Source organism: Ceratocystis lukuohia (assembly GCF_044167205.1).
Source record: "Ceratocystis lukuohia strain C4212 chromosome Unknown Supercontig2_pilon, whole genome shotgun sequence".
Lineage (NCBI taxonomy): Eukaryota > Fungi > Ascomycota > Sordariomycetes > Microascales > Ceratocystidaceae > Ceratocystis > Ceratocystis lukuohia.
This window is the reverse complement of record NW_027263521.1, coordinates 2,270,342-2,296,233: the sequence shown is the minus strand read 5'-3', so window position 1 is coordinate 2,296,233 and position 25,892 is coordinate 2,270,342. Positions and strand designations below refer to the sequence as shown.

Below are 25,892 nucleotides of genomic sequence, written 5' to 3'. Positions count from 1 at the left end.
AATCTTGTCATCAAAATAATACCAAGCTTAATGGCCCTTTCGCTTCGTTCGATGCAACAAAGGTACATTTACTTGATATTTACCCTAAAGATTCCCGAAAAAAGGCACCAGCTTAAGATCAAGATCGGTCAGCTGAGGCCGGTCATTCCCATCTTTTGCTCTGCCCATCGTTAGCCCGAGTTGCCACTACGCTTCTTGACCTCAACACAACTCTGGCAAATTGCTTTTGTTCTAATACAAGCCCTTTCCCCTTTAATCTATTACCATTCACTCTTTTGTTAACTTGCGACAGGCTGCTCCTCCTGTCGTGTCCCTCTCCCTCACGTTGCTCTTTTATCCTTGTCACATTTCCAGGCTTTCTATTCACCAGCCGTAAGGCCGGCCTACCGCGATCCTGGCTCCTACCACATCACGCGCGGAGCCCGTGAAACGGAAGGCTATGGCCCCTCCAGCCACACGCGCCGCCTCGGGCATCCCAGCTCCGGGACGCCGCCTGACGAAGCGGGTCTCCAGTGCCCGTCTTCCCGGCACCTCACAGACCTCGGGCCTCCCACCGTCGCGGTTTGATCGGAGTAGCCGTGCAACATCACCGGCCGAGTCGGTTATGTCAACTGCAACCGTCATGACGTCGGGCGGTGGCGCAAAGCGCAAAGAACGCGACTTTGAAACTGACATGTCGACTCTCCAGGGCGAGGAGACCAACATCAATGTTGTTGTGCGATGTAGAGGACGTAATGATCGTGAAATCAAGGAGAACAGCAATGTGGTGGTCATGACTGACGGCGTCAAAGGCAAGACTGTCGAGCTTTCAATGGGCCCGAATGCGGTCAGCAACAAGACGTACAGCTTTGACCGGGTCTTCTCTCCTGCCTCCGACCAGACAATGGTGTTTGATGAAGTAGTCAAGCCCATGCTAGACGAAGTAAGCCTTGCCTATATTTCTCTCCATCTCCTTCCGTCCTATTCTTCCCTCTAGTCTTACTTTATAATATGCATGTGCTAACATTTTCACCTAGATGCTTGCCGGCTATAACTGCACCATTTTCGCCTACGGCCAGACGGGCACCGGCAAAACGTACACGATGTCTGGTGATATGACGGAAACACTGGGCCTTTTATCGGATAATGCTGGTATCATCCCTCGTGTTCTTCAGTCACTTTTTCAACAACTCGAGCTCGAAAGCACCGAACACTGCATAAAATGCTCCTTTATCGAACTATACAACGAAGAACTGCGCGACCTCGTAACTTCTGACGATTCCGTAAAGCTCAAAATTTACGAGGACAATTCGAGACGTGGTCATCCTACGACTGTGGTCCAGGGAGTAGAGGAAAAGTTTATTCGCGATGCGGCACAGGGAATTAAGCTGCTTCAGGATGGCAGTATGAAGCGTCAAGTCGCCGCAACCAAGTGCAACGATTTGAGTAGCAGAAGTCACACTGTTTTCACTATCACGTCATGTATCAAGCGGGTGGGTGAGGATGGGTCAGAAGACTTCATTAGCGCTGGAAAGCTGAACCTGGTGGATCTTGCTGGTAGCGAAAACATCCAGCGCTCTGGTGCTGAGAACAAGAGAGCTGCTGAGGCAGGCCTTATCAACAAGAGTCTGTTGACCCTTGGCCGTGTCATCAACGCTCTAGTAGACCGCGGCCAGCATATCCCGTATCGCGAATCCAAACTCACGCGTCTGCTCCAGGATTCCCTTGGAGGGCGGACCAAAACATGCATAATAGCTACGATATCACCGGCAAAAGTAAACCTCGAAGAAACAATATCGACACTCGACTACGCCTTCCGCGCCAAGAATATCCGCAACAAGCCGCAACTCAATGCTAAGATAAATCGTAAAGCCCTTTTACAGGAGTTTGCGACCGAGATTGAGCGACTCAAAGCGGAGTTGATTGCCACAAGGCAGCGCAATGGCGTGTACCTTACCAACGAGACATTTGAGGAAATGACAGCCACAAGCGAGTCTCGGCGAATCGTCATGGGCGAACAGTCTGCCAAGATAGAAACGCTCGAGACGAATCTGCGCAACAAAGCGCAGGAGCTTTGGAACCTGACGACAACTTTTAGCGGCCTGAAGAAGGACCACGAATCGACAACACAGACCTTGTCCGAAACCAAGGGTGTTCTCGAGCACACCGAAATCGTTCTTAGCGAAACGCGGCGGACATTGGAGGGCGAGACTGAAATGCGCAAGGCACACGCCGAGACTGAGTCGAAGCTTGCGGAGGTCGGAGATGCCCTGATCTCCACTATTAAGCGTACTGTAGGCGACGTTGATGGCCTACACGCCAAAAACAGACGGAAATCTGACCTACAGGCTATCAACCGCGATGCCTGGGGCAATGCACAGAGCGAAGTTGTCGATGTCACACGCTTAGTCGAACGCCGAGTCCAAGAATTCCGCGATCAACAGGAAGAGAGTCTGACCAAGATGTCTAGCCGCATGCGGAGTTTTGTCACTGAGGAGATTGACAAGCTTTCAGTGACCCAGGACTTGCTCGACAACCAGCTCGACATGTTCACCAAGTCCAAAGAGGATCTGCTTCACCATAGCGGAAGCTCTAAGGATGCCATGGACGGTGTTCTGGGAGAAATCCGCGAAGTGCGTGATGCGGTTAAGCAGCGTGTTGGCGAAAGCCTGAATGAAATATCCAAGGCCGCCGAGCGTATTGCTGCGGATGTGCTTGAAGAAATGGCTGCTTTTCATAACCAACTTCACTCATCCTATACCGGTTTAGGGGCCGACTTCAAGACCTTATTCGAGCAAATGCTTCAGCACATGGCGGCCCAGAAGGCCGAAACTGACGGCTTACGCCAACAGCTTGCCACAGCTACCAGTTTAGTTGTACAGCAAAATACTGCTCTATCGACACGTGTACAGCAGGCCATCGAGAGCGAACGTCGGCAGGCTACAGCTGATCGACAGAAGCTTCTTGCACAAATAACATCTCTCATTGACACCGATGCTGCCGCACGCGAAGAGAGATTGGCTTCACAGTCTGCAGACTTCCAGAGTGGGATCTCCCAATCCACCTCGATGCTACAGAGTGAAACTGCAGACTACAGCCAATCTATGGACATCTTGGACAAGAAACACCTAGAGTTTGTGGACACCATGAAACAATCTAGCAATATCCTCAAGAGTAGATTTGAGGATGACTGGACGGTAAGAAAATCTTCCTTGCAAGCTAGGAAATCAAATGTGTTGACCGCTGAAGCTAACCACCTTTATAGACGGCTAATACCCAAAGCGAAGGCATCCAAAAGGCGGCTAGAAGTGTACATGCCGAAACAGTGCGCATCGTCCAGGAACAAGTGGCTGATCTGGACACACACATGGTGGCTCTCGATGACTTTGTGACCCGGGCTAAAGAAGAAAACAGTCAACATCACGCATCAAACGTGGCTGCGATCGGCCAGGTAACATCAACAGTTGAAAAGTCATTCGAGACTATCTCGTCGCATTTTGCCACCACTTTTGACCGGGTTAACAGCCTGGGCGAGACAATGGAGGCTGATGCGGCAGACGCTATTTCTCAGCTTGATCCCATTCAGGGAAATATCTGCCAACCGTTGGCAGATCTTCGAACCGACATCTCTAGCAGGCAGATTCGCGAATACACTGCTACGGGAAGCACACCAAAGAGGGTGCAGTACACCTTCCCTACCACGCTGCCTCGGACAGTCTTGCCGTCTAAGCTGGCGGCGGACGCCGAGGATAGCGTAGTTAATGATGAGCGGGACAAAGAAGGGGATGTTGTATTCACCGATGTAAAGCCTCTGGGACCCCCCTCGCCTAAAGTTGCTGACTTGACTCCACCTTCGGGCTTGGGGTTGCGCGAGGTGAATCCTAATACTAGTAGCCTGGTTTTTGAGCACACCGTGACTACCACAATCCCACTAGCCACAGATAGCGACGACGAAAATCCGGCTACCCGTTTCCGCAAAAACGCCCGTAGGCTGACTGCTAAAAAGGCTAATCTGTTGGAGGGTCGGGAGAATCAGTTGCCGCATTCGGGGCTGGCTCAGAGTCTGTCAAGGCGGAAAGGCTCGCGAGTGCCTTAGTCGTGTGACGATAGCGAGGAATGGGGTTGGGTCTGTGTCATACTCGGCCCTGGCATTGGGTTAGTTGTAGGCGAGGGAACTCTTCGTGGGCTGGCTGTTGTATAGGATGGAGATGTTTCTCCAGCTTTGCTTGTTTTTTTCTTTCCTTATTTTGTTCTAGCTCTGTCTCTTCATTAAGAAGTTGGCATGAGATAGAAGGGGAAGGGCGTTTCTGTTATGGGTGGCATTTCTTGGGTCCTGGTTTAGGGAGCATTGGGTTTGTTTTGCGGTCATTGTTTTGCTTTTCTTGAGTCCCCTCTGGGCATTGTTGCTATATCTCTCTTCCCTGCCTAGTTCTTTTCTTTTGTCTTCCTCTTTTCACCATCACCATCATGTTTTCCCTCTTTCTGTCTTATTTGCTGTATATGTCGTTGATACCCCTTTGTTGAATGAGAAGCATCCGGTGTGACTCCATCAAAACTCATCATCAACCCGTAATCCATGTCTGACTCGGCCATATGCTAGCCGACATATGGGAGGCTAGGGAGACCCTATTGCATCAGTGAGGAATGCTCTCTTCGCCTGCGGCAATAGCCGCTAGACGCCTCTTCTTGAGGCCTTTGCGTCCTCTATGTTCCAATGTATCGCCACCTCTCCAACCTCGCTTCAGTCGGAATGGCTTAAGGAAGCCGTCTACGTGCACCGCACCATCCATTTCATCTTCGCTATCTTCCTCAGGACCTAGACCATGACTATCTTCATTCTCTGTATCTGTGGTTCCATCTTCAGCACCCGATCCTGGTAGAGAAATACCCGGGGTGCCCGCTCTCCGCATGCATTTTGAGGGCGTGTCTTTTGATTGCGACCGCGACCGCGATCTAGATGGTGGTGGTGGCGGCGTCATGCTGTGCACATTAACCACATGTCTTCGAAGATTGCTGTACCGGTCGAACCCTTGCGTGGATCGGTGGCAGGACATGACAGGACAGTACATCATTCGCGATGAAGCAGAGCCTGGGCGGTCGGCGTGGGCGAACTGGGCACGCAAGCGTTGTATTTCGATTCCCCCAAATCTGCAGGGGGATGGCCGAGATTCATCGAAACCGCTACAGGGTCAACGGGTTTGTAACGAGCGGTTCCTTTTTGTGGAGTGATGTAGGTTTCTGTGTACGGCGCTGTTGAGCGTTGCGGAGCCGTCTCATGCATTGAAGTAAGGGTAATTGGTGCATCGAACAGATCCGCACAGCGCTGTGCAGTGCGTGCTATTGCGGCTTGGGAGAACCCAGCGTGGGACGCAGCAAAAAGGACGTCGTGCCAGTTGCGAAGGTTCCAGCGGGCTAGCCATTCCTCGCGGTGCTGAGATCGTTGGGCAGTAGTGGACGTTGCCTGGGCGTGCTTTTTGATGGGAGGAGCTTTTGGAATGGCTGCTTTTGTTGCCGTGGGTTGAGAACTGCTTGGCTGGGCTGAAGGGAACGGGAAGAGAGGCTCAGATAACAGGTGAGGGTCAATTGGTAATGGGCGGGCGAGCTGGGGCTGTGGGCTAGGAGGGGCTGTTGGGCTCTTGATGCTGGAAGCTTGTGGATCTGTAGAAGGGTCTTTGCTTACAGTAGACCCCGGCTCAGGACGGTCTTTCCCATCAGAATCCTCGGATCCAGAGGTTGACCCATCGTACACGTAGGAGATAGTGGCTAGGCGGCTATTATGCAGCACGCGCAACAGATCGTCGACCTTGCCTAATATATGTTGCATAGATGGCTGCAAGATCCTCTCGGATAAACCATCGTCGGCTGAAACAACGGCCTCATACTGTAGAGCTTCTTGGTGCTTTTCGTAGTGATCGGCGTCGCCATTAACTTCAGCGTCTTCGTCATCAGAGGTTTCATAATCTTCATCATCGTCGTCAGACATCTCTTCATCGCCATTATTAGGCGCCTCTGATATGTCTGACTCTTCGATGCTGGCATGTATCTTCTCGGCTGCTTCCATCCGCTTCCGAAATCTCTCTTTAGCGAAGCGCAGTATTGTAGCTGCGAGCTCTTCTTTTATTACTTGGCGCGGATTACTAGCGCTAGAGTGGCGGAACGTAAACCGGTCGTCTTCGATGGTTCCTCGGCTCGTTCCCATAAAATCATCGCGAGGAAGAAGCTCTTTCCTCACTGGCCAGGCCGTCCAACGCTGAGCAGGAACATAGGTTCCGGCAACATGTACTGAGTCATCAGAGTCCTAGGAAAAGTGCAGCGCGAATGTTAATAGAGTAGATAGCAGAGCCACCCTACTTCCGACAACTTTAGATTAGACTTACTGAAAAGGTTTGCACCGGGTCTCCCTGGGACTCATGTTCTCTTTGCTGTCTTTTACGAGCTCTTAATCCGTCCCGCCTTAGCACATGAACATTGAAAAGTTGTACACCAAGGTCGAGATTTCTCTGCTGATCTAGAGATTCCACGAGATTGCGTTCATCTGCCGTAAGACCTCTCCATGTTGATGAGGAGCCTTCCCACCGATTTGGCCTAGATGGAATAGCAGGGATGTTATCGACTGGAGGTGAGGATATTAAGGGCGGAGAGCTTCTATCCGCACTATTGGCGCCTTTAATCATAACTGCAAAAGAATGCGATGGTTGTTTGTTTTCTTGTACTGACAAGACGAGAATGGAGCATCAAACATCGATAGCTAGCTAGCATTTGCTTTTGCGCCGGTGAAGGTTCACCGAAATCCCAGTATGTTGCTGACTAATCAACATTTTTTTTCTTCGCAAGCCTAGACATCATTACTTAGAATAACATGATAAGCAATAAAAACAAAACAGGCTGAAAAGTAAACATACGAAGAAAAACAACGGATTCGAATTTACGTCCTGAACTCCATTCAATGAGACCCAAAGTATATAAAAGAACACTTTTGCGCAACCATAATCAATCAGACTGACAACAACAATTAAAACATCAATGTCAATATGAATAACATCTCCTATGCAGCCAACGCACTGCAAGCATCACAAACACCACTAAGACTTTGAATCGCATCTTCACGCCTTGGTCTTCTTCTTCTGTTGCTCCTTCTCCATCTTTCTCCGCTTCGACCGCAGCTTCTGATCCTCGGTGCTCTTCTTGGTGTTGGTGTACACCATCTGTTCGTAAAGCTTGCGCTTCTTCTTGCTCATCATGCCCATAGCACGCTCCTTATCTTCAGCCTCCTCCTTAGCCTTGCGGGCAAGCTCCTTGCGGGCCTGTTGGCGGGCCTTTTCCCTGGGCGTTGCTGAAGCCTTAGCCTTGCTACGGACGTTTTCGCCACGCAATTCAGCTTCTAGTTCCATTTGGCGCTCATCATCAGTAACTTCCTCTTCCTCTTCTTCTTCCTCCTCCTCCTCCTCTTCCTCCTCCTCTTCATTAGCAGAGAAGTCGTTAAAGGTAGTCTCATCCTCATCCATAGCACTGCCTTCAGCCTCGGCCTCCTCCTCGTCGCTTTCCAGAGCCTCAGCTTCGGGTTGCTGATCAGCCAGAGGGATAGTAGGGTCGTATCGACCGGCCTCAGGCTTGACGAAGGGACTCAGATGGGGGGGCAACTGGGCGCCAGGAGCGTACAGATCAGGCGACTTGACCTCCTCATCATTAATGCAGTCCCAAACCCACTGGGGCTGGACGTACACACGACCGGGCACACGACCATTGACACCCAGTTTCTGGGCGGTCTGGTTGTCCTCCACATTCTCCATATCGGCATCCTTCTCAGCCCGAACCTGTATGGGGGGTCGATCGACAATCTGGTGAGTAATGGAGGGATCGTTTTCGTTGGTCGTGAAAGCACCGTCTCCCAGAACAGAGTCCCATCCTATCCGCTTGCAACCAAAGGCACGGAGAATAAACTCTATGGGCTGGCGAGGAGTCTCACGCGACAGGTAGAACGTCATGTTGGCAAACAGAGTCGAGGGGTCGCTGCTGCTGTACGAGGGCTGAGGGAGAACATCACCGCCGGCCACAACAGGCTCGAACTTGTCAATTGAGTTTGAGTTCTCGGTGGCCTCAGTGTTGGCGGGAGCGCTAGTCTCTTCGCCATTGGAAGAAGACTTGAGAGCCTTGACCACATTGTTGACAGCAGCCTGAGTCTTGGGGTCAACCTTGTGCTCAGTGGCAGCCTCCGCAATTTGTTTGGGGACGCTCTCCTCAACAATGCCACGGCCCTCCAAAGTGAAAGCACCCAACTCAGCAGACTCGTTGTCCTTGTTCTGGTCAAACTTGGGAGGGTAGCGCAGGCCTTGCTTGGTGTATAGACGGAAGTTGACAAAGGTTAGGAGGGTAATGTAGAACTCGACGAAGGTACCCATAATGCGGTAGTCGACGTCGGCAGTCACACGCTGGTTGAACTTGTAGGGAACCAACCACAAGATGTCCTCGCCGTTGATGTTAGCCTGGTAGTAGATGCCCTTGATGGAAAGGAACGACTTGCGCAGGCTGTGCGAAGTGATGCAGTAGTGCTGGAACTCAAGGCACAGACGCTCGCAACGAGCGATGACCTTGGCCGGCACACTGTTAGTTGAAGGGAGATTGGCAAACAGGAACAGCATGGACAAGCAATCGTCCAGATCGCGGAGAGCGTCGTTGAAAGTCGGGTATCTTTCGCGGATGACATGGTCCAGAGTAAAGCGAGCCTTGCCAGTTGATTCAGGACGGGAAGCGTTTTCGTTTAAGCGCTTCGCATCACCAACATCACCACGACCCAAAGCTTTGGAGATCTTCTTCTCTAGCGCCTTGAGGTCGCGGAACTTTTGGATTAGCGGCTCATGCAAGAGATACTGAATGTCCTTGGCGTAGTAGAAGGTGGTCGAGTAGGTAGAAGACTTGTTGGCCTTTTTTCTGTTGCGAGGCTCGCGGGGGAAAATACCCTTCCAGATGCAAAGCTTGCGGAAGTCAGCCAGGGACAGCTGAAGCTTCTTGAGTGCCTGGTTACGGGTGATGTAGTTCTTGGCCGCACCGGCCTTGCCCTTCTTCTTAATACGAGGAGGCATGATTGCGATAGTTCAAGCGATCCAAGCACCAATCGTGTTGTTGTGGTGGAAGAGAAAGAGAACCAACAAGACGAAAGAATAATGTTGGTGTTGGTAATATCAAGCCTGTGGGGGTCCCTATTTTGCAGGCTTGTCGTTCAAATTCTTGATCTTAAAAAAAAAGTTGAACTTTTTTTCGCTGGACGTTTCTGCCAGGCCTGACCGCCCACCGATAAGACCAAATCGGGACTAGCGTGTTTCTTATCGGGAACCTCTTTTCTGGCGAAAGCTTTAGCAGTTGTTCTAGGGGTTGCCAGTGATAAAAACGCTATAAAACGGCAGCATAGAGGTGGGAGCACCAAGTCAGGGCCACTATAAAATCTCATCTCTGGGAGGAAGCCCACTGAAGCAATATGGTTGGGTAACGATAAATGTTCCCCTCAAACCCTACTCTCATCACAAGCTACCAACCTAGAAGTGGACACTTTCACCTTCCCTTTGCCTTAGCGAAACAAGAAATTGATTGAGAGTTCTTTGTTCGACGAGATTTAATTTGATAACTGGTCCCTCCCTCACGTATCGCTGTCCAGTTCTAAACCAGGCGACTCTCACAACCCAAACGATTACTCCTCCCTGCTCGTCGAATTTGTCCCAAGTCACGGAATCAACTTGCAAAACAGACCAACTCTGAATGAATACAATGGATTGAAGATGGGCCACGCGAAGATGTCGTCAAAACCCCAGCAGACAACCACCGTCTATGCTGCTGCGGCTGCTGTGCGCCTATTCCTCATTGTTCTTTTTCCGACTCTTCCACAACTTCTGACTAGTCGCGTTGAAATTTCGACTCCTATCACAAGCTTCAAGAGATGTAAGAACCATGTCTTCTGCCTGTCTCGCGTTTGGTCCAGCTCCCAGGCCGTTTATAGGCTCCTAGGCGTCTTTGAATATTGACAGCTTACTTTTGCGCGCAGTACAGGAAGGTCTCTTTCTTTTTAACCACAACGTATCGCCTTACGATGGTGGCGTCTTCCATCAAGCGCCGTTGCTACTCCCTCTTTTCGGACTTCTTCCTAGCAATCAAGCATGGCCGATATTTACTTACTTGCTATACATTGCTGTTGACCTGTTGAGCGCTGGTGCTCTTCGGAGGATTGCTGATTCCGGAGAGGCCGGGTCATCCAAGCTCTTCACCTCGCCTCGGAGGGAACGCAAGTGGTCCGGATCTCTTATTGCCGCCTTGTTAGTGACACCCCCTATCTACGACAGTGATTTTATGCGAATAATTGTTAAAACTAATCCATATCAGCTATCTGTTCAACCCATTTACCGTGGCAACTTGTCTTGGGCGCTCAACGGGTGTTTTTACAACATGTGCCACACTTCATGCTGTCGCCAACGCAATCGAGGGTGCTCCGGTGTTATCTATGATCGCTCTCACCTTTGCTTCGTATCTATCAATGTACCCGGTGCTTTTAGCACCGCCTCTACTTATGCTATCATATGACCGCCAGGTTGCATCTCGCCGAGTTGAGTCGCCTGTAAAGTTCGCTGTCATCTGTGCCGCAGTTTTCATAGCTACAAGCACATTCCTGCTGAGCATCTCTTATTTTATCACCGACTGCTCCTGGGATTTCTTGGGTAGCACATATGGGATACAACTGACTCTATCTGATTTGACGCCCAATGTCGGCCTCTGGTGGTACTTCTTTATTGAGATGTTTGACCCATTCCGCAACTTTTTCCTCGCAGTCTTCTGGCTACATCTCTCTTCGTATGTACCAGGCCTGAGCATCCGTATGAGGTCACAGCCTTTGATAGTGATTACTCTGCTGCTTGGTGTTTTTTCCATTTTCAAACCGTACGCTTCGGTCGCTGATACTAGTCTTTTCTTGTCTCTGGTCCCAATGTTCCGACACATTTTCCCCTTGATGCGGTACTCATTTGTCACTGCTGCAGTGATAATGTATGCTACATTTTTGGGTCCAGTGTTCTACCATTTGTGGATTTATGCTGGCAGCGGAAACGCCAACTTCTTTTACGCCATCACTTTGGTGTGGGGTCTGGGGCAAAGTCTCGTGGTATCGGATCTTGCTTTTGCGAGCTTGCGAGATGAATGGGAGGTGTCCCGCCCCGAAATGTTAGGCAAAGAAATCCAGCTAATATAATTAGTTTGTGGATTCAAGTCCGAGATATTCTCTGTATTAAAGTCAATGAGACGTTGAAACAATGTCTTGCTTTGGTGATAAAATGTCAATGGTGGTAGAATGTGAATGAAAAAGCATACCTCTTGGGTGCCAAGTTATAAACTTCATACCAATACGTCAGAACTTTTAGGGTTTGGCAATGAAGTACTGCCAATTCTACATCACGTGATATTATGTATGCCTTCTTTATCAATCAGTAAACCGAGGTATGGGTCTCGATCAGCCTTCAAAGAAAGGAAGGAATGACCTTTGCGCTACGGCTGAATTGCTAACCAGCTGGACCTAGCCCCATTCGATAAACTTCAAGTCCTTGTCTCTTCCTATTTCTGAAAACATCTCTGCCAATTTCACATCATAAAACGGTAAGTGAGGGTATAGGAACGCTGAAAGAGACATGTTATAACCTCATATCAGAGTCAGAACCATAAAGCTCAGATTATACATTAAATATTCCTTCTTAGCACAAATGTGACACAGATAAATAGTAAAAATACACTACCCATCACCATAAAGGTGTGTGAATGGCTAGATATTTGTAATTACCCAGCCAAGCCCTTTTGTTTGCGCTTGAATAACACCTTAGTTGCTAAACACTGCCATTTTGCATTGTTGTGCTGAAAGGCTAGGCATTCATTGGGGCTCTTATCTTAGGCACTTTCCCACAAACATGGTTAAAAGGACAAGTGTCCAGGCTCGTCTAAAAGGCCTGGGGTGGGCTAGGAGCATCATCACAAGTTTGGCACTACACTAATGTGAAAGAAAACAAGTGAAAGAGGGCCAGGAAAGAAACGGCATCAAGTTACCTAAGAGGTAATCCGCACATTAGAAGTATTACAGCATACAAGCATACAACGAAAGACAGCTCCTGCTGTGTTCATTCATGCAAGCGAAATAATGGCATGATGCTCTTAGCATCAAGTAGTTTCCATACATTACCATGTCAGATTAGGGAATCACGTACGTTATACAGGAGTACTGTCCGTTTACAGGAGCAAACGCAAGACACAAAGTCCGAAACCTGGTCTAGCCCTGGATGAAGCTTGAAATATCACGTAGGTTTATAGGTGGGGACAAGGTGTGGAGCCGAGCTGCCAACAATCTTGGGTCCAGGCCAGTTTTGGCAGAGCACAAGACATGATGTCTTTTTATGCCCACTAAATTGGTGTTTCGTTCCTCCTCTTTTAGATTGTGAGCAAGTAATTGTGTGTACTTACTCTTTGTCGAGCCTGAGCCAGAAGTGCCCCTCTTTATCTGGTGATTTTTTTATTATTTTTTCCCTTTTTTCTTCTTTTTTTTTTTTTCCCCCTCTCCAAACTTGGTTACCCAAACATGTTTTAACTTGTGCTGTAATTTTTGATGTGATGTGATGTGTGATGGCAAACTGTTGCTTCTGGTTGTTCTTTGTGCTGACAGCCCCTTGACCAGGAATTACAATCCTGAAGACAATAGCTCAATGGTCCAATTTCTTGGTTCCTTGTCGTGACACAGCTAATCAACAAAATTTTTTCTCTACATTCTTATTTTCTCCTCTTACCCATCCATGTCCACCAGTACCTGCTCCTTCCTCCCCTGAATTGTAGTGAAAGCCTTGCCATAGCGATCTTGCCCAAAACTATACCGATAGTTTTGTATTTCAAGTTTCTTCAAAGACGCGACCTGTCTTTTTTCTTTTTTCATTATTTTTTGATGGTTACTGGGAGAAAAGGTGTGTATGAGTGTGGCCTTTTTCAGTGCTCTTTTTCCTGCCTCCTCTGACAACATAATCAAATCTTGCTAGGTTTTCATCTCAAGTTCAAGTTTTTATTACGGCGACTGATTTTCTAGTCTCTTATCCTTGTCAATAGGATACTGCAGCCTCGTCAGCCTTCACTATCCGGCCTTTTCATGGTGGTGAGAGATGTTAGAAAAACTGCGGGACTTGAATTGTCATAACTGGTACGTTGAGAATGCAAATATAAATGACAACAACACACAGCACACAGCACAGCACACAGCATACAGCACACCAACAAGCATAGCGGACAGGATGGGCCGTGCTCCCCTAGTCAATCCCTTTCCTTTTGCTTTGAGCCCCCTGCTCGTCTTGATCCTCCTTTGGCCTAGGTCAAGTTTTACAGGACTATATCTCCTATGAATCGTCCAGCTCTAACCTCCCGAGTCTTGTCACTAGAGGTCTTGCACATCCGCTTTCTCCATCATCCCGCGATAACGGTGCCTTCATTGGCAGGCATTCTCGACTGATACATTTGTGACTTGCGTTCTTTGAACTGGTAAGACTTATCTTGCTTTGCCTTCCGTCCCCCGTACCCATAAAAAAACCTTTTGCTTCTTTGTTAGGTGATATTCTGTGACCGTGATCAGAGGTTTCATTGGCGCAATATCACTGCTTTGCTTTGGAGGTAGGTATCGACAGGACGAAGGGCGTGGAATTGATTTTTCATGTGCTCTATCTCTTCGACTATTAATATGCCACCATCTGACTCCCAAACCCATCAACTATGCTGTCTACCACCCAGCACCCACACTTCCTGAACAAAATTAAGCATCATGTCTATTCTTTCCCCTACTTTTCGAAATAAATCTTCTAACCTCCGTCATCGTCACTCAGCAAGACCACCCAACCCCCGTCAGCGCGAGACTGACCGTTCCCATATATTTTCAAAAATTCCTCGAACCTTGACCCCCAGTGGTCTTGCCGAATCGTTCAATATGATGGGTAGTTTGCTTCCTCGCCGCTTTCGTGGCGAGCAACCTGCCTCTCAGGTTGTGGCCCCTTCTTGGCTTAACAAGAAGGTCACTCCTTTCATAAACTTGCTTTCTCGCCTGGCCTGTTCTCATCCTATCCACACTGTAGTCATGGTTACTCTTCTAGGCAGCACTACCTACGTCGGTTTGCTCCAGGATAGCTTCTTTGATGTTACTTTCAATGTCGGAAAAGCCGACTGGTCTCTATTGGCCGAGGGCAGCCGTACTCTCACTGCGAATCCCGAGAATTCTTGGAAATGGAAGACTGTTGAGGATGAGTTCCTTGTTGGACAAGATAGTAACCATCTGGCCCTTGTTACTCTTCAGTTTCCTGGTGCTTCATCGGCTCCCCTCGTCAATGCCATTCCTCACGCTGATAACATTTCTCTGAATTCTCTTCCTGCTAGCTCCGAGCTTGATTCATCTCTGGTTTTCTCTCTGCCTTACACTGAGGCCCCTGACTTTCTCCTTGCGGCCCAGGAAGTGCCTGCTGAGAATGAAGAGGCTCGGGCTATTGAAGATGAGAAGGAACATAGAATGTGGATTATGAATGCTGCCAAGGTTAGCCCTCGGTCTACTATTATTGAGTGGGCTCGTAATGCCTGGAACGGATTTGTCGACCTTATTCAAAACGCCGAGACTTTGGATATTGTCATCATGGTACTTGGTTACCTTTCTATGCACATGACATTTGCTTCGCTGTTCATGTCCATGCGCCGCATGGGCTCCAACTTTTGGCTTGCCACTAGCGTTCTGTTCTCGTCCATCTTCGCCTTCCTGTTCGGTCTTCTAGTCACTACTTCACTTGGTGTGCCTATCAACATGGTTTTATTATCAGAAGGCCTTCCCTTCTTGGTTGTTACTATTGGTTTTGAGAAGAGTATCGCGCTTACTCGCGCTGTTCTATCACATGCTGTTGAGCACCGCAAGCGCAAGGATGAGACCAAGACCAAGACTAAGGATTCTGACACATCTTCTATCCAGTATGCTGTCCAAGCTGCTATTAAGGAGAAAGGCTACGATATTGTCCACGATTATGCCGTCGAGATTATTATCCTTGTTCTGGGTGCTGCTTCTGGCGTTCAGGGTGGGCTTCAGCAATTCTGCTTTTTAGCTGCTTGGATTCTGTTTTTTGACTGCGTATTGGTATTTACTTTTTACACTGCCATTCTTAGCATCAAGCTTGAGATCAACCGCATCAAGCGCCACTTTAACATGCAGAAGGCCCTCGAAGATGACGGCGTCAGCCATCGCGTTGCCGCTAACGTTGCTAAGGGCGAAGACAATGTTGATGGTTCTGAGTCCCAAGGTACTATGTTTGGTGCCCAGTTGAAGCGCACTAGCATCCCCAAGTTCAAGGTTATCATGGTATCTGGATTTGTTCTGGTCAACGTTATGAACCTTTGCACCATCCCCTTCCGCAACTCTAACTCCCTGACCCGTATCACTGAATGGGCTGGCGGTAGCACCAGCTTGATCACTTCTCAGCAGCCCTTGGATCCTTACCAGGTGGCCTCCAAAGCCCTTGACACCATTCTCTCTAATTCTGAGAGTACTTCCACTCCTGTTACTGTAACCGTTCTGAACGCTATTAAGTATGAGCTTGTGTACCCCTCTGTTCACTACGGCCTTCCCCTAACTAGTGCCCCCGAGAACACCAACGGCGAAGATTCTCTCCACAGCTATGGTGTTGGCGGCCGCATGGTTGGCGGTGTTTTGAAGTCTCTTGAAGACCCTGTACTCTCGAAGTGGATTATCATTGCGCTGGCTATGAGCGTTGCCTTGAACGGGTATCTATTCAATGCGGCTCGCTGGGGCATCAAGGATCCTAACACCCCGGCCACTCACATTGATCGTACCGAACTTGCTCTCGCCCAAAACTTCAACGACAGCAGCAATGTCAACATGACTCTGGGCGAATACATGCCTCCTTCAGTCCGCCAAACCCCTGTCCTCAAGTCATTCACCCCTGCTCCCACCGATGACGAGGAAGACGCCCTCTCAATGAAACCTATTGTGCCTAAGCCTGATAACGATACTCCTCCCCGCCCCTTAGCTGATATTGAGGCTATTTTGAAGGCTGATCGTGCCAAGGACCTGACTGATGAAGAAGTTGTTCTCCTCTCCATGAAAGGCAAGCTTCCCGGATATGCCCTTGAAAAGAAGCTGAAGGACTTTACCCGGGCTGTCAAAATTCGCCGCTCTATTATTTCTCGCACTGCTGTTACCGAGGCTATCACTAGTGGTCTTGAACACTCCAAGCTTCCCTACGAGCGTTATAACTGGGAGCGTGTGTTTGGTGCCTGCTGCGAGAACGTTGTTGGTTACCTTCCTTTACCTGTTGGTGTTGCCGGGCCTCTTGTAATTGATGGCCAGAGCTACTTTATCCCTATGGCCACAACTGAAGGTGTCTTGGTTGCCAGTGCTAGTCGTGGTTGCAAGGCAATCAACGCTGGTGGTGGTGCTGTTACTGTTCTTACTGACGACGGCATGACTCGTGGCCCCTGTGTTGGCTTTGAAACTCTTGAGCGTGCGGGTGCCGCTAAACTGTGGCTTGATTCCGATGCTGGCCAGAATGCGATGGCCAATGCTTTTAACTCCACCTCTCGTTTCGCTCGTCTGTCTTCTATCAAGACTGCTATTGCTGGCACTAATCTATACATCCGTTTCAAGGCCCGCACCGGCGATGCTATGGGAATGAACATGATTTCCAAGGGTGTTGAACATGCTCTTGAGACTATGCGTGGCGAGGGGTTTGATGATATGCACATTGTGTCTGTTTCTGGAAACTACTGCATTGATAAGAAGCCCGCTGCTCTCAATTGGATTGAAGGTCGTGGTAAGAGTGTTGTTGCTGAAGCCATTATCCCTGGCCATGTTGTCAAGTCTGTTCTGAAGTCTGATGTCGACTCTCTTGTGGAGCTTAACATCAACAAGAACCTTATTGGTTCTGCTATGGCTGGGTCCGTTGGTGGCTTCAACGCTCACGCTGCCAATATTGTGGCTGCTATTTTCCTTGCTACTGGCCAGGATCCCGCTCAGGTTGTTGAAAGCGCTAACTGCATTACCATAATGAAGAACCTTAACGGCGCTCTTCAGATTTCGGTTTCGATGCCTTCAATTGAGGTCGGAACCCTGGGTGGAGGCACTATTCTCGAGCCCCAGACGGCTATGTTGGAAATGCTTGGTGTCCGAGGCCCACACCCTACCAACCCTGGTGAGAACGCCCGCCGTCTGGCACGCATTGTTGCAGCTTCGGTTTTGGCTGGCGAGCTTTCGTTGTGCTCTGCCTTGGCCGCTGGCCACCTGGTTCGTGCTCATATGCAGCATAACCGTTCTGCAGCACCCTCGGCCGCGCCCTCAGCGGCTCCAACTCGTACCAACACACCAGCGCCAAACGGAACTGGTACTCCTAGTTTGGGAATGACAATGAGTGCTGCTGCCCAAGAGCGCGCTAAGCGCTAGAGGGGAGGAAAATGATGACTTGATGAACCTATCTGTTAGGGCTTTTCTTGTTGTCATTTGACTATCCTTTTTCATATTCCATTTTTATGTTTTTTGCTATTTATCTAATGGGGGGGGGGGGAGGAGCGGGGGCGCAAAAGGCCACATAAAGAGGCTAAATCATGGTGTACAATGCCCAGTCACCGCTTATAGATGGTTTATTACGTGTTTTAAAGCTGTGTAAGACAACTCGGGATGCTACCAGCTATTATGCAAACATTTGTATACTCTTTGTTACTAAACTATTTGCCTTCGATGGCGTACCCATCTCATCCATATATACATACTCTTTTGCTAACTGACTCAACACATGAAGTACTTCTTTAGCGTGAACATTAATAGTAGATTAGGCTTAGGACCGGAGCTTTGCAACTTCTGGGCCATTTACGCTCACAACAGAAATACCATCTTTACAGAGTTGATTTCTGATTTGGGGCCACGCCTTAGAGTCCACGGGTCTTGTCCCCTCGTCGACAATGTAGGTGGTAAAGCCCTCTTTCTGCGCGTCTATAGCTGTAGCCTTGACACAATAGTCCGCAGCCAGGCCTACAACATAAACATGTGTAATGCTTCTTTCCCTCAAATGATTCGCTAGGCCGGAGTCCGAGACGCGAGGATTTTCAAACGGGTCGTAAAAAGCCGAGTACATCTCGACCTCGGCGACAGTTCCCTTGCGGATGATATGATCAAACTTTTCGCTGCGCATTTCTGGCACTAGTTCAGCACCCGGCGTCTGCTGTACGCAATGCGTTGGCCACAGCCGTGTGGTGTAGGATTCGGCAGTGTTATGCGGATTAGTGATGCGTGTGGTGGAGACATAGGGTGTGCAGTCTTTGTGGTTGCTGGCAAACGACTTGTGGTTGGCTGGGTGCCAGTCCATGGTAGCTATTTTGAGGGCGAAAGGCAAGTCGAGGAGATCGTTTACTGTGTTGGTGATGGCGCGGCCATCTGGAACAGCGAGTGAGCCATTCTAGAGAGGGACATGTCAGCTTCATCAAAGAGGGTAAAGATAACCAAGAGACAACTAGTAACTTGAGTGTTCAGGGTTCGTAAGTGACGTGATGTGACTTACAGGAGGACAAAAGTCCTGTTGGAAATCAACTACTAAAAGCGCTGGTCTGAAGAGCATGTTGGATTTCGACTGAGGTGTGTGTACGTAACTATGAACAAAGAAGCTCCAATGAGTCGCTGACTGAAGCGCAAAAGTTAGTAGTGGTGGCTGGTCTGGACATTGCAGTTGTGCAACTTTATAGTTAACCAATAACGTTGTTCGGATGCAGATGCAGGTCCGGATACTAAATACAAGGCGCAGATCACCTAATCAATATTGGCGGCTCTTGCTTAGCGAGGAACGGGAATTTAGTTGATGCCCTGATAACGATACAGGGTTTCGATATGCAGCAACGTAAAAATAAAAAGCGGGAAAGTCTCATTAGGGTTAATGTAATTGAAACCTTGATATGTATTCACCGTGATATTGTAGGTACAAGGCCATCTACTTTTGAACGTATTAGGATGGTCGCCCTTTGTAATTTTACGCGCAGACTATCAGATACAGCACTTGCCACTTCCCCTCAATACAACTCTGTTTTTTGTGTGTTTGCTTGCCTAGAGGCCTTTGTGGATTGTGTTCTAGGGCCCCCCACTAGACAAAATCATACGATTAGATTGAAACGGCATTTGCGTCGATGACGGCATTGACTTTGTCAACTAAGTTTCACGTTCTTATAATGGCACCTTATATTTATATTACCTTGGAGCTTTGAACCTGCCTTAATTTTTTCCCGTCTTGGTCTCTTGATCTTTTTGTTTTTCTTTTCTACAATGAATAATGATGTCGACACTTGATGGACTAGGTCTATAGTCAGTCAACTACCCTACCCTTATCATGTCGCCGATACCTCGAAACCCTAAGGACACACAAGTGTACATTGTGGGTGCAGGCATAGCTTCCCTTTCGGCAGCTGTGCACCTCATTGTCGATGCCAATGTTGACCCCAAAAACATTCACATATTTGATGCTGCGCGAGCTCCTGGTGGATGCATGACTACTAGTGTCGCACGCGAAGAAAGGCTCGGCTATATCGTCAAGGCCGCCCGCAAGATCAGAGGCACATATCACTGTCTCCAGGATACTCTGTCAAAGGTGCCTAGTCCGGCTACCCGGTCACATGTTGATGTACAGGCTGAAACGCCATCCTCAGAGCGAGCTGAGGACTGCTTCCTAATGGTGGATGCCCGTGAGGAGTCTCTTCTGGAGTATCTGAAAAAGCACAATGCCAACAATAATACTGGTGGAAGCACATCGGTTCGTATAGCGGCCACAGGCGCTGACGGCCCCGAGGCTGTAAATGTTGGGAATTTTGGTCTGTCAGCTAACCACCGGGTGTCTCTCATGAAATTCTTGATGTACGAAGAGGCCCAGTTCCAGGGCACTGAGGTGCAGGCATGGTTCGAGCCAGACTTTTTCGAGACCAATTTCTGGGATTTGTGGTCTAGTACATACGTATTTCATCCATGGCATGGAGCAGTCGAGTTCCAGCGATACATGAAAATATTCTTGCATGACCTGTCGGCACTAAAGCAAAATACGGGATCTGAGTATTCCTTATTCAACGACTTCGAACAAGTTATTGAGCCAATAACTGCGTTTCTTCTTGATAGAGGGGTTGATTTCATCGTTAGTGAGTTTCTACGATCTAGAAAACCATTCTAATTATAGACAACTAACAAGCTTCACAGACACCGTTGTTCAAAGAATCCAGTTTGCACCTGATAAGCAACACGTAATAGTTGAGCGAATCAACACCAAAACAAAGACAGCTAGCGGTGGTATGGAAGAAACTGATTACACCATACGAGAAGCCGACATTTGCCTTGTGACCCTTGGATCCATCGCATCGGGGGTTTCAGTAGGAAACAATGAAAGCGCACCATCCCCAAGAGTCTGGACTGGAGATCTCGCAGATTGGGGCCCATCATGGACTCTATGGGGCTATATTATTGAAGACTGCCCAGTTAAAGGATCACTTGGAAACCCAAATGTATTTTGCAGCAACATCGCTAGATCGTCATGGCTGGCCTTTACTATCACGGCATTCAACTCGGCATTTGTGAGCAAAGTGGCAGAGTTTGCTGAGAGCAGTGATGGAACATGCCCATTGCTTACGTTCCGTGATTGTCCGTGGATGCTGACAATTTCAATTCCAAAGCAGCCGTATTTCAGAGGTCAGTCTGACGGTACGCATATCATCTGGGGATATGGTTTGTTTCCGGACCAGGAAGGAATGTTTGTTAAAAAAAGGATGGATAAATGTACGGGTCAAGAAATCTTCCAGGAGCTGCTGGGCCACATGAACATACCACTTGCCGGTGTGTTGGATCATGCTGTAACCATTCCAGTCATAATGCCGCTTACGGGAAGCCCACTCCTGAGCACAGAGCCTGATGACAGGCCAGCTGTGGTGCCAAAAGAAAGCAAAAATCTGGGCTTGATGGGCCAGTTTGTTGACATGGAACGAGATGTTGCTTTTACAATGGAGTACTCGGTGCGGTCAGCACAGACTGCCGTATTTGAGTTGATGGGACTTGATAAGAGACCCCCATCAGTGCCTGGTGATGATCCGTCTGCGCTGGTCTTAGGCGAGTTTATGAAGGCGATCATGGCATAAGAAACTACTGGATAAAATGAGGCGGTTTTCACTTGTGTATTATATTGATAGTTAAGTTAACAGTAAAAGAGAAAGGCTGCTCGTTTGAAGTTGGCCTAGTCAGATAGGATTTACCGAAGAGCTAGCCTCGGTGTGCATCGGTGAAGAATTTAGTGTATGCGATCCACTAAAACTCACTCACCTTAGACTCGCTACCTACCACAAGACAAGGCTGTTTCTCTTTTGACCCAACTATAGTCATCCAAGCTTGAAAATTACCACATATCCTGACTGATACGCCAACTATTTTTTATTGAAGCTGCTAATCAGATTCGTGATAATATCCTTCACTCAGATAGCAATATTTTTCCCCCTCCCTGACCTCGTTCTTGTCCTTTTCTGCGAGAGGACCATGTCATCTTTGGTCTCCACCTCTTGAGCCCGCCCATGTATAGTCGTGACAGTAGTATCATGCGGAAGCTATTGGGCCGAGGTTCCAGCAATGTCGCATTAGAGAGTGCTGCCGTTCCTAGCGGTACAGGTGATGGTACATGGGAGTTTTCCACTTGCTCGTTTCCTAGCAACTCGCATACCAAGCACTACCGAGGGGCACGATATGTGGCTGCCGCGCCTATTCTAAGCATCGATGCCTCGCCTAACGGCAAACACCTAGCGCTTAGTGGGCGACATATTCTGAAGACAGTGAATGTGGAGGGCACACAGTTCCACGAGGATATCGACTTGCGTGCTATCATCACTTCACAGACCGGCGGCAAAGGCACCGGTATCTCAGACCAACTTTCAATTCAGGATGTGAAATGGCAGAGTGACAGCTCTATTTTCACGGCGTGCGCCGGCGGGAAAATCTTTTACTATGACCTCAATCATTCGCGAGGAGGGGCCATCAATCCATATCCGATCCAAGACAACACTCGTCAGATCACCACGTTAGATGTCAGTCCGCACCGGAGATCCTGGCTTCTCTCTGGAGGCCAGGACGGAGTTGTGCGTATTTGGGACATGAGAGCCCCTCCAAAGGGCCCGGCCATGGAGATTGTTCTCAAACGTAGGGTTCAGGCCCATTCAGAAAGCATCCGCTGTGTTCGCTGGGCTCCGCGAGACGGCTTTGAGTTTGCCTGCAGCACTGAGAATGGCATGATATTTAAAGGCGACTTTCGCCATGCCAACTTCCGCATGCGCATAAATGCACATGAAGGCTCCTGTTCGTCCATATCATGGCACCCTGACGGGGTGCACTTGCTCAGTGGCGGCATGGACCAGAAGCTCCATGTTTGGGATATGACCAATGCCGACAGAAGACGTAGGCCAAAATGGGTCATCCACACCCCAGCTCCCATTGGCCAGGCTCTCTGGAGACCTAGTCTGTGGTCGGCTACAGACAATGGTAGACGAGCGGCCCAGATCGCTGTAACATACGATGCGAGCAGTCAGAGGCGGCATGGCAGAAATATGGTACACATATGGGACCTAGCACGGCCCACATTGCCTTTTAAGGTTATCGAGCAGTTCGATATGGCGCCAACTGGGTTGCTGTGGCGCGATCAAGACATCTTATGGGCCGTTGGCCAGGATGGAAACTTGAACCAATGTGATGTCGCCTTTGCCCCACGAGTCATCGACCGCCAAGCCATGTCCACCTTTGCCTTCAACCCTAATGGCGAAGTCATGATGTTCTTGGATCAACGGCAAAGGGCTCCGAGAAACCGCAGTTTACACCAAAGCTCTCTATCTGCAGTAGATATCACCTCGGCTGCCTCTCGTGCGCAAAGGACTTCTGGTGGTACAGAAACTCCATCGGGCTACATAGGGACCAGTCCCCAAAACGTAAGTCTTAGTGTCAGTCGCACCGACTCAGATGAAGATCTTACAGGCATCTTCCTCAACCCAAGACGGCCTTCTAACAGTAACCGTACACGACGGACCGGTACTCGGGCTTTCCCGACTGGGACAACACCCGAGAATCCCCCTTTTGTTGCCCCCCACCAAGATGAAGATGCTATGCCTCTGGACCAAAGCATGCAGGCTACTGGAGACTTTATCATGACCCAGGGAATGGCCTTCTCCCATACCCCCTTTCGTGTTGACCCTGACATGTACCGTTATCTCACATTCCACTATCTCACTATTTTGCAGAGGGATCTACCAAGAAAAGACGAAAATGCCAAGCCTCTTCCTCGTAGGATAGCATCCATTCTCGAGCAGTATGGCCAAGTTGCTGAGGATGCTCGCCTGTTCCGTCTAGCACAGTCATGGCGCATATTAAGTCACGTGACCCAGATTCTTCTTCATCGACGTGGAGAGTATCATCTTCAGGTGCGGACTGGCCAAATTGGGCGTGAAGTTTCTACGACTCCTGCTGTTGCACCTGTGCGCCTGCAAGCCCAGGCATTTTTACAATCATCGACAACCGCTACGTCAGGATCTGTCCACTCAGGCCATGCTCCGGAACCTGCACACTCAAATCGCAAGCAATCCTCTTTGATATACCAAAACAGCACTCCCCGTGACCACTCACTAAACTCTTCTCGGTCATTGCTTTCGGAAGAGTTTGAAAACACCTCCAACATGACCACACCCCGGGCACATGCTGTATTAGATTCTGTGGCTAATGATCGCACGATCGGCGCAACACCCCTCTCTCCTGTTGCTGAGGCCCCTGCAAGCTTTACTCTTCCCCCACCAGCTGCATATCCCCCTACTACTAATAGCCCTCGTGCCCGCCTCAACTCCCAGCCTCTCTCAACCACAAGTCAGCACAGTAGTGACACGCATGCTAGCACAGAGGGGTATGATTTCTACGATGCGGAAGCCTTTGCTAAAGCCATTGATGTGCCTGGGGCTTCAAAAACCGAAAAAGACTCCCATAGGAATACAGCGCAGTTTGGGCCACAAACTCCAAGCTCTACCAGAGATATAGACTGCAATAACTTGGGTAGGACAGCATCATCAGACAGCTACAGTCAAGACCACACCCAGATATTGTCCCCGTCGAGCTCTAATAACCATGGCGATAAAGAACTTGACCACCACAACGAGTACTCCGGTCGTATTCGAGGTCGTAGGGACACTGAATCTCCAGAACGGACACGCGGGAAGGGTATTTGGGATATCCACGGCCCTATGCTAAACAACGAGTCACTGGAGGATGTCTTTGCGATTTCCCAGGCAACTAAAGGTACACGAACCTCGGCATCTATGAGCCAAGAACTTTCAGGCTCAATACCATCTGATGCAGGCACTATTGAAATGACACTGTCGACTCGCCAGCCTGTAATCAGTGCATCCCCCCAAGTATCCTTTCTAAATCGACAGCCAGAGCCTACACCGCTAGAAAAGGCCGAGCACAGCGACAGCCCAACAATAGGCGAGTACGATTATTTTAAATGGAATCGCGATCCGCCTTTCCCATTTCCAAAACCGTCTGGCGTCTCTGACAGCATGAGCATCTGTGCCCCCATCGATCCTTATGCTATTATCCAGCAGACACTTGAGTTTGAAAGCCGCAAGTCTGCTGTAAACGCTGCAGCTATAGTCCTCCTCTTACAGCCTCTAGTCCCGGAGCGTGTTATTTCCCGGTTCCAAGCCGAAGCTATTCTGAAACAGCACCACTCACGCCTGATGAACATGAAGTGCTTCATTGAAGCCTCTCAGCTGCGCAACCTCTGCACTGAAAACTGGGCTGAAGGCATGCCTTGCTGGGGAGAGTCGTTCCCTTCAATTTTTGGTGCTGCTCAGCGCGATGTACAGGTTAATTTCACCTGTCCATTTTGCAACAAGCCACGCGAAATCGATCCTCAGGCTGGACCAACTGCTATTTGGACGTGCGAGCGGTGTCACCGCACTATGGGCCCATGTGCCGTCTGCCAGCACCGTCACGTAGTAGCCGACTTGCTTGCTGAGATCAAGAAAAGCACAGCTCAAGACCAGGATGTACAAGAGCCTGTGCTGACATCGTGGTGGTACTGTCGTGGCTGTGGACATGGTGGCCATTCCAATTGTCTTCAGGCCTGGCATTACCCTTTGTCTGAACAGGGCGAGGTAGAGGAGTTTAGTGGTGGGTATTGTCCACAAGATGGATGTGGGCATGAGTGTCTTCCCGATGCTGCACCGCCTACTGTTGCTTCTAATCCCCTTTCAGTCAATGCTTCTACTTCCACAACACCACTAGGCTCTTTCCAGCGTGCTGAGGAGCCTCATAGAGCTACAGCCGTATCCATGGCTACTGATGGTACAGCATCAGCTCGGCCTCTAGTTCATGATAAGGCGCATAGTGGAAACCGAAGCACCCTTTATGTTAGCCCTGATAACAAAGTCAAAGGAGATACTTATGAAACTCTTCAAAGCCGGGTTAGCGATTCTAGAGATGTATCATCGCATTATCACAACGGCGCATCAGCCGCGCCTCTAACGGCACCAAGCCAAAACACGGGAGGGGATATGACGAGACGGAAGAGCGTCAAGTTTGCTTCAGGCCAGGGAAAGACGGGGAGTAAAGACCAGCAGCGGTAGGTGATTGTACGTGGTGGGAAGAAGAATAAATGAAAGAGTATGAAGACAACAAGCTCTGTCTGCATTTAGAGACTTATGATATAAACGCCATGCTACCAATATAACAAGATTAAGGGCCGTTGGAATCTACAAAGGCCCAAATATACCAGAGAAGCCTCGTCCAAAACCTTTTCACACGCCCACACGCTGGTTCTATTGATTGTGTCGCCACCACCAGC

The 25,892-nt window shown here is 49.1% G+C and overlaps 8 protein-coding genes across 8 annotated transcripts; 5 read left to right on the top strand and 3 right to left on the bottom strand.

Annotated features, from left to right (window-relative positions):
* Window positions 1–439: 439 nt before the first annotated feature.
* Window positions 440–4,075, top strand: HOO65_020569 (Kinesin-like protein bimC; the record flags this gene model as incomplete). Its single annotated transcript, XM_071006336.1, has 3 exons — window positions 440–922; window positions 1,017–3,176; window positions 3,245–4,075. The coding sequence occupies 3 exons, from the start codon at window positions 440–442 to the stop codon at window positions 4,073–4,075; spliced, it is 3,474 nt and encodes a 1,157-aa protein (XP_070861207.1).
* Window positions 4,076–4,613: 538 nt separating this feature from the next.
* On the bottom strand, window positions 4,614–6,653 carry HOO65_020568 (uncharacterized protein; the record flags this gene model as incomplete). Its single annotated transcript, XM_071006574.1, has 3 exons — window positions 4,614–5,090; window positions 5,165–6,277; window positions 6,357–6,653. The coding sequence occupies 3 exons, from the start codon at window positions 6,651–6,653 to the stop codon at window positions 4,614–4,616; spliced, it is 1,887 nt and encodes a 628-aa protein (XP_070861206.1).
* Window positions 6,654–7,082: 429 nt separating this feature from the next.
* Window positions 7,083–9,059, bottom strand: HOO65_020567 (Pescadillo -like protein; the record flags this gene model as incomplete). The annotated part of the gene is made up of 1 exon (XM_071000102.1): window positions 7,083–9,059. The coding sequence occupies one exon, from the start codon at window positions 9,057–9,059 to the stop codon at window positions 7,083–7,085; it is 1,977 nt and encodes a 658-aa protein (XP_070861205.1).
* Window positions 9,060–9,764: 705 nt separating this feature from the next.
* On the top strand, window positions 9,765–11,206 carry HOO65_020566 (Phosphatidylinositol glycan anchor biosynthesis class U protein; the record flags this gene model as incomplete). Its single annotated transcript, XM_071006758.1, has 3 exons — window positions 9,765–9,909; window positions 10,013–10,280; window positions 10,348–11,206. 3 exons carry the CDS (start codon window positions 9,765–9,767, stop codon window positions 11,204–11,206), a joined length of 1,272 nt encoding a protein of 423 aa, XP_070861204.1.
* Window positions 11,207–13,954: 2,748 nt separating this feature from the next.
* Window positions 13,955–17,455, top strand: HOO65_020565 (3-hydroxy-3-methylglutaryl-coenzyme A reductase; the record flags this gene model as incomplete). The annotated part of the gene is made up of 1 exon (XM_071000101.1): window positions 13,955–17,455. One exon carries the CDS (start codon window positions 13,955–13,957, stop codon window positions 17,453–17,455), a length of 3,501 nt encoding a protein of 1,166 aa, XP_070861203.1.
* A 391-nt stretch (window positions 17,456–17,846) lies between these two features.
* Window positions 17,847–18,623, bottom strand: HOO65_020564 (Isochorismatase hydrolase; the record flags this gene model as incomplete). Its single annotated transcript, XM_071007021.1, has 2 exons — window positions 17,847–18,464; window positions 18,567–18,623. 2 exons carry the CDS (start codon window positions 18,621–18,623, stop codon window positions 17,847–17,849), a joined length of 675 nt encoding a protein of 224 aa, XP_070861202.1.
* Window positions 18,624–19,382: 759 nt separating this feature from the next.
* Window positions 19,383–21,165, top strand: HOO65_020563 (Oleate hydratase; the record flags this gene model as incomplete). Its single annotated transcript, XM_071006643.1, has 2 exons — window positions 19,383–20,178; window positions 20,237–21,165. The coding sequence occupies 2 exons, from the start codon at window positions 19,383–19,385 to the stop codon at window positions 21,163–21,165; spliced, it is 1,725 nt and encodes a 574-aa protein (XP_070861201.1).
* Window positions 21,166–21,615: 450 nt separating this feature from the next.
* HOO65_020562 (WD repeat-containing protein 1) lies at window positions 21,616–25,674 on the top strand (the record flags this gene model as incomplete). The annotated part of the gene is made up of 1 exon (XM_071000100.1): window positions 21,616–25,674. The coding sequence occupies one exon, from the start codon at window positions 21,616–21,618 to the stop codon at window positions 25,672–25,674; it is 4,059 nt and encodes a 1,352-aa protein (XP_070861200.1).
* Between the last annotated feature and the right edge of the window lie 218 nt (window positions 25,675–25,892).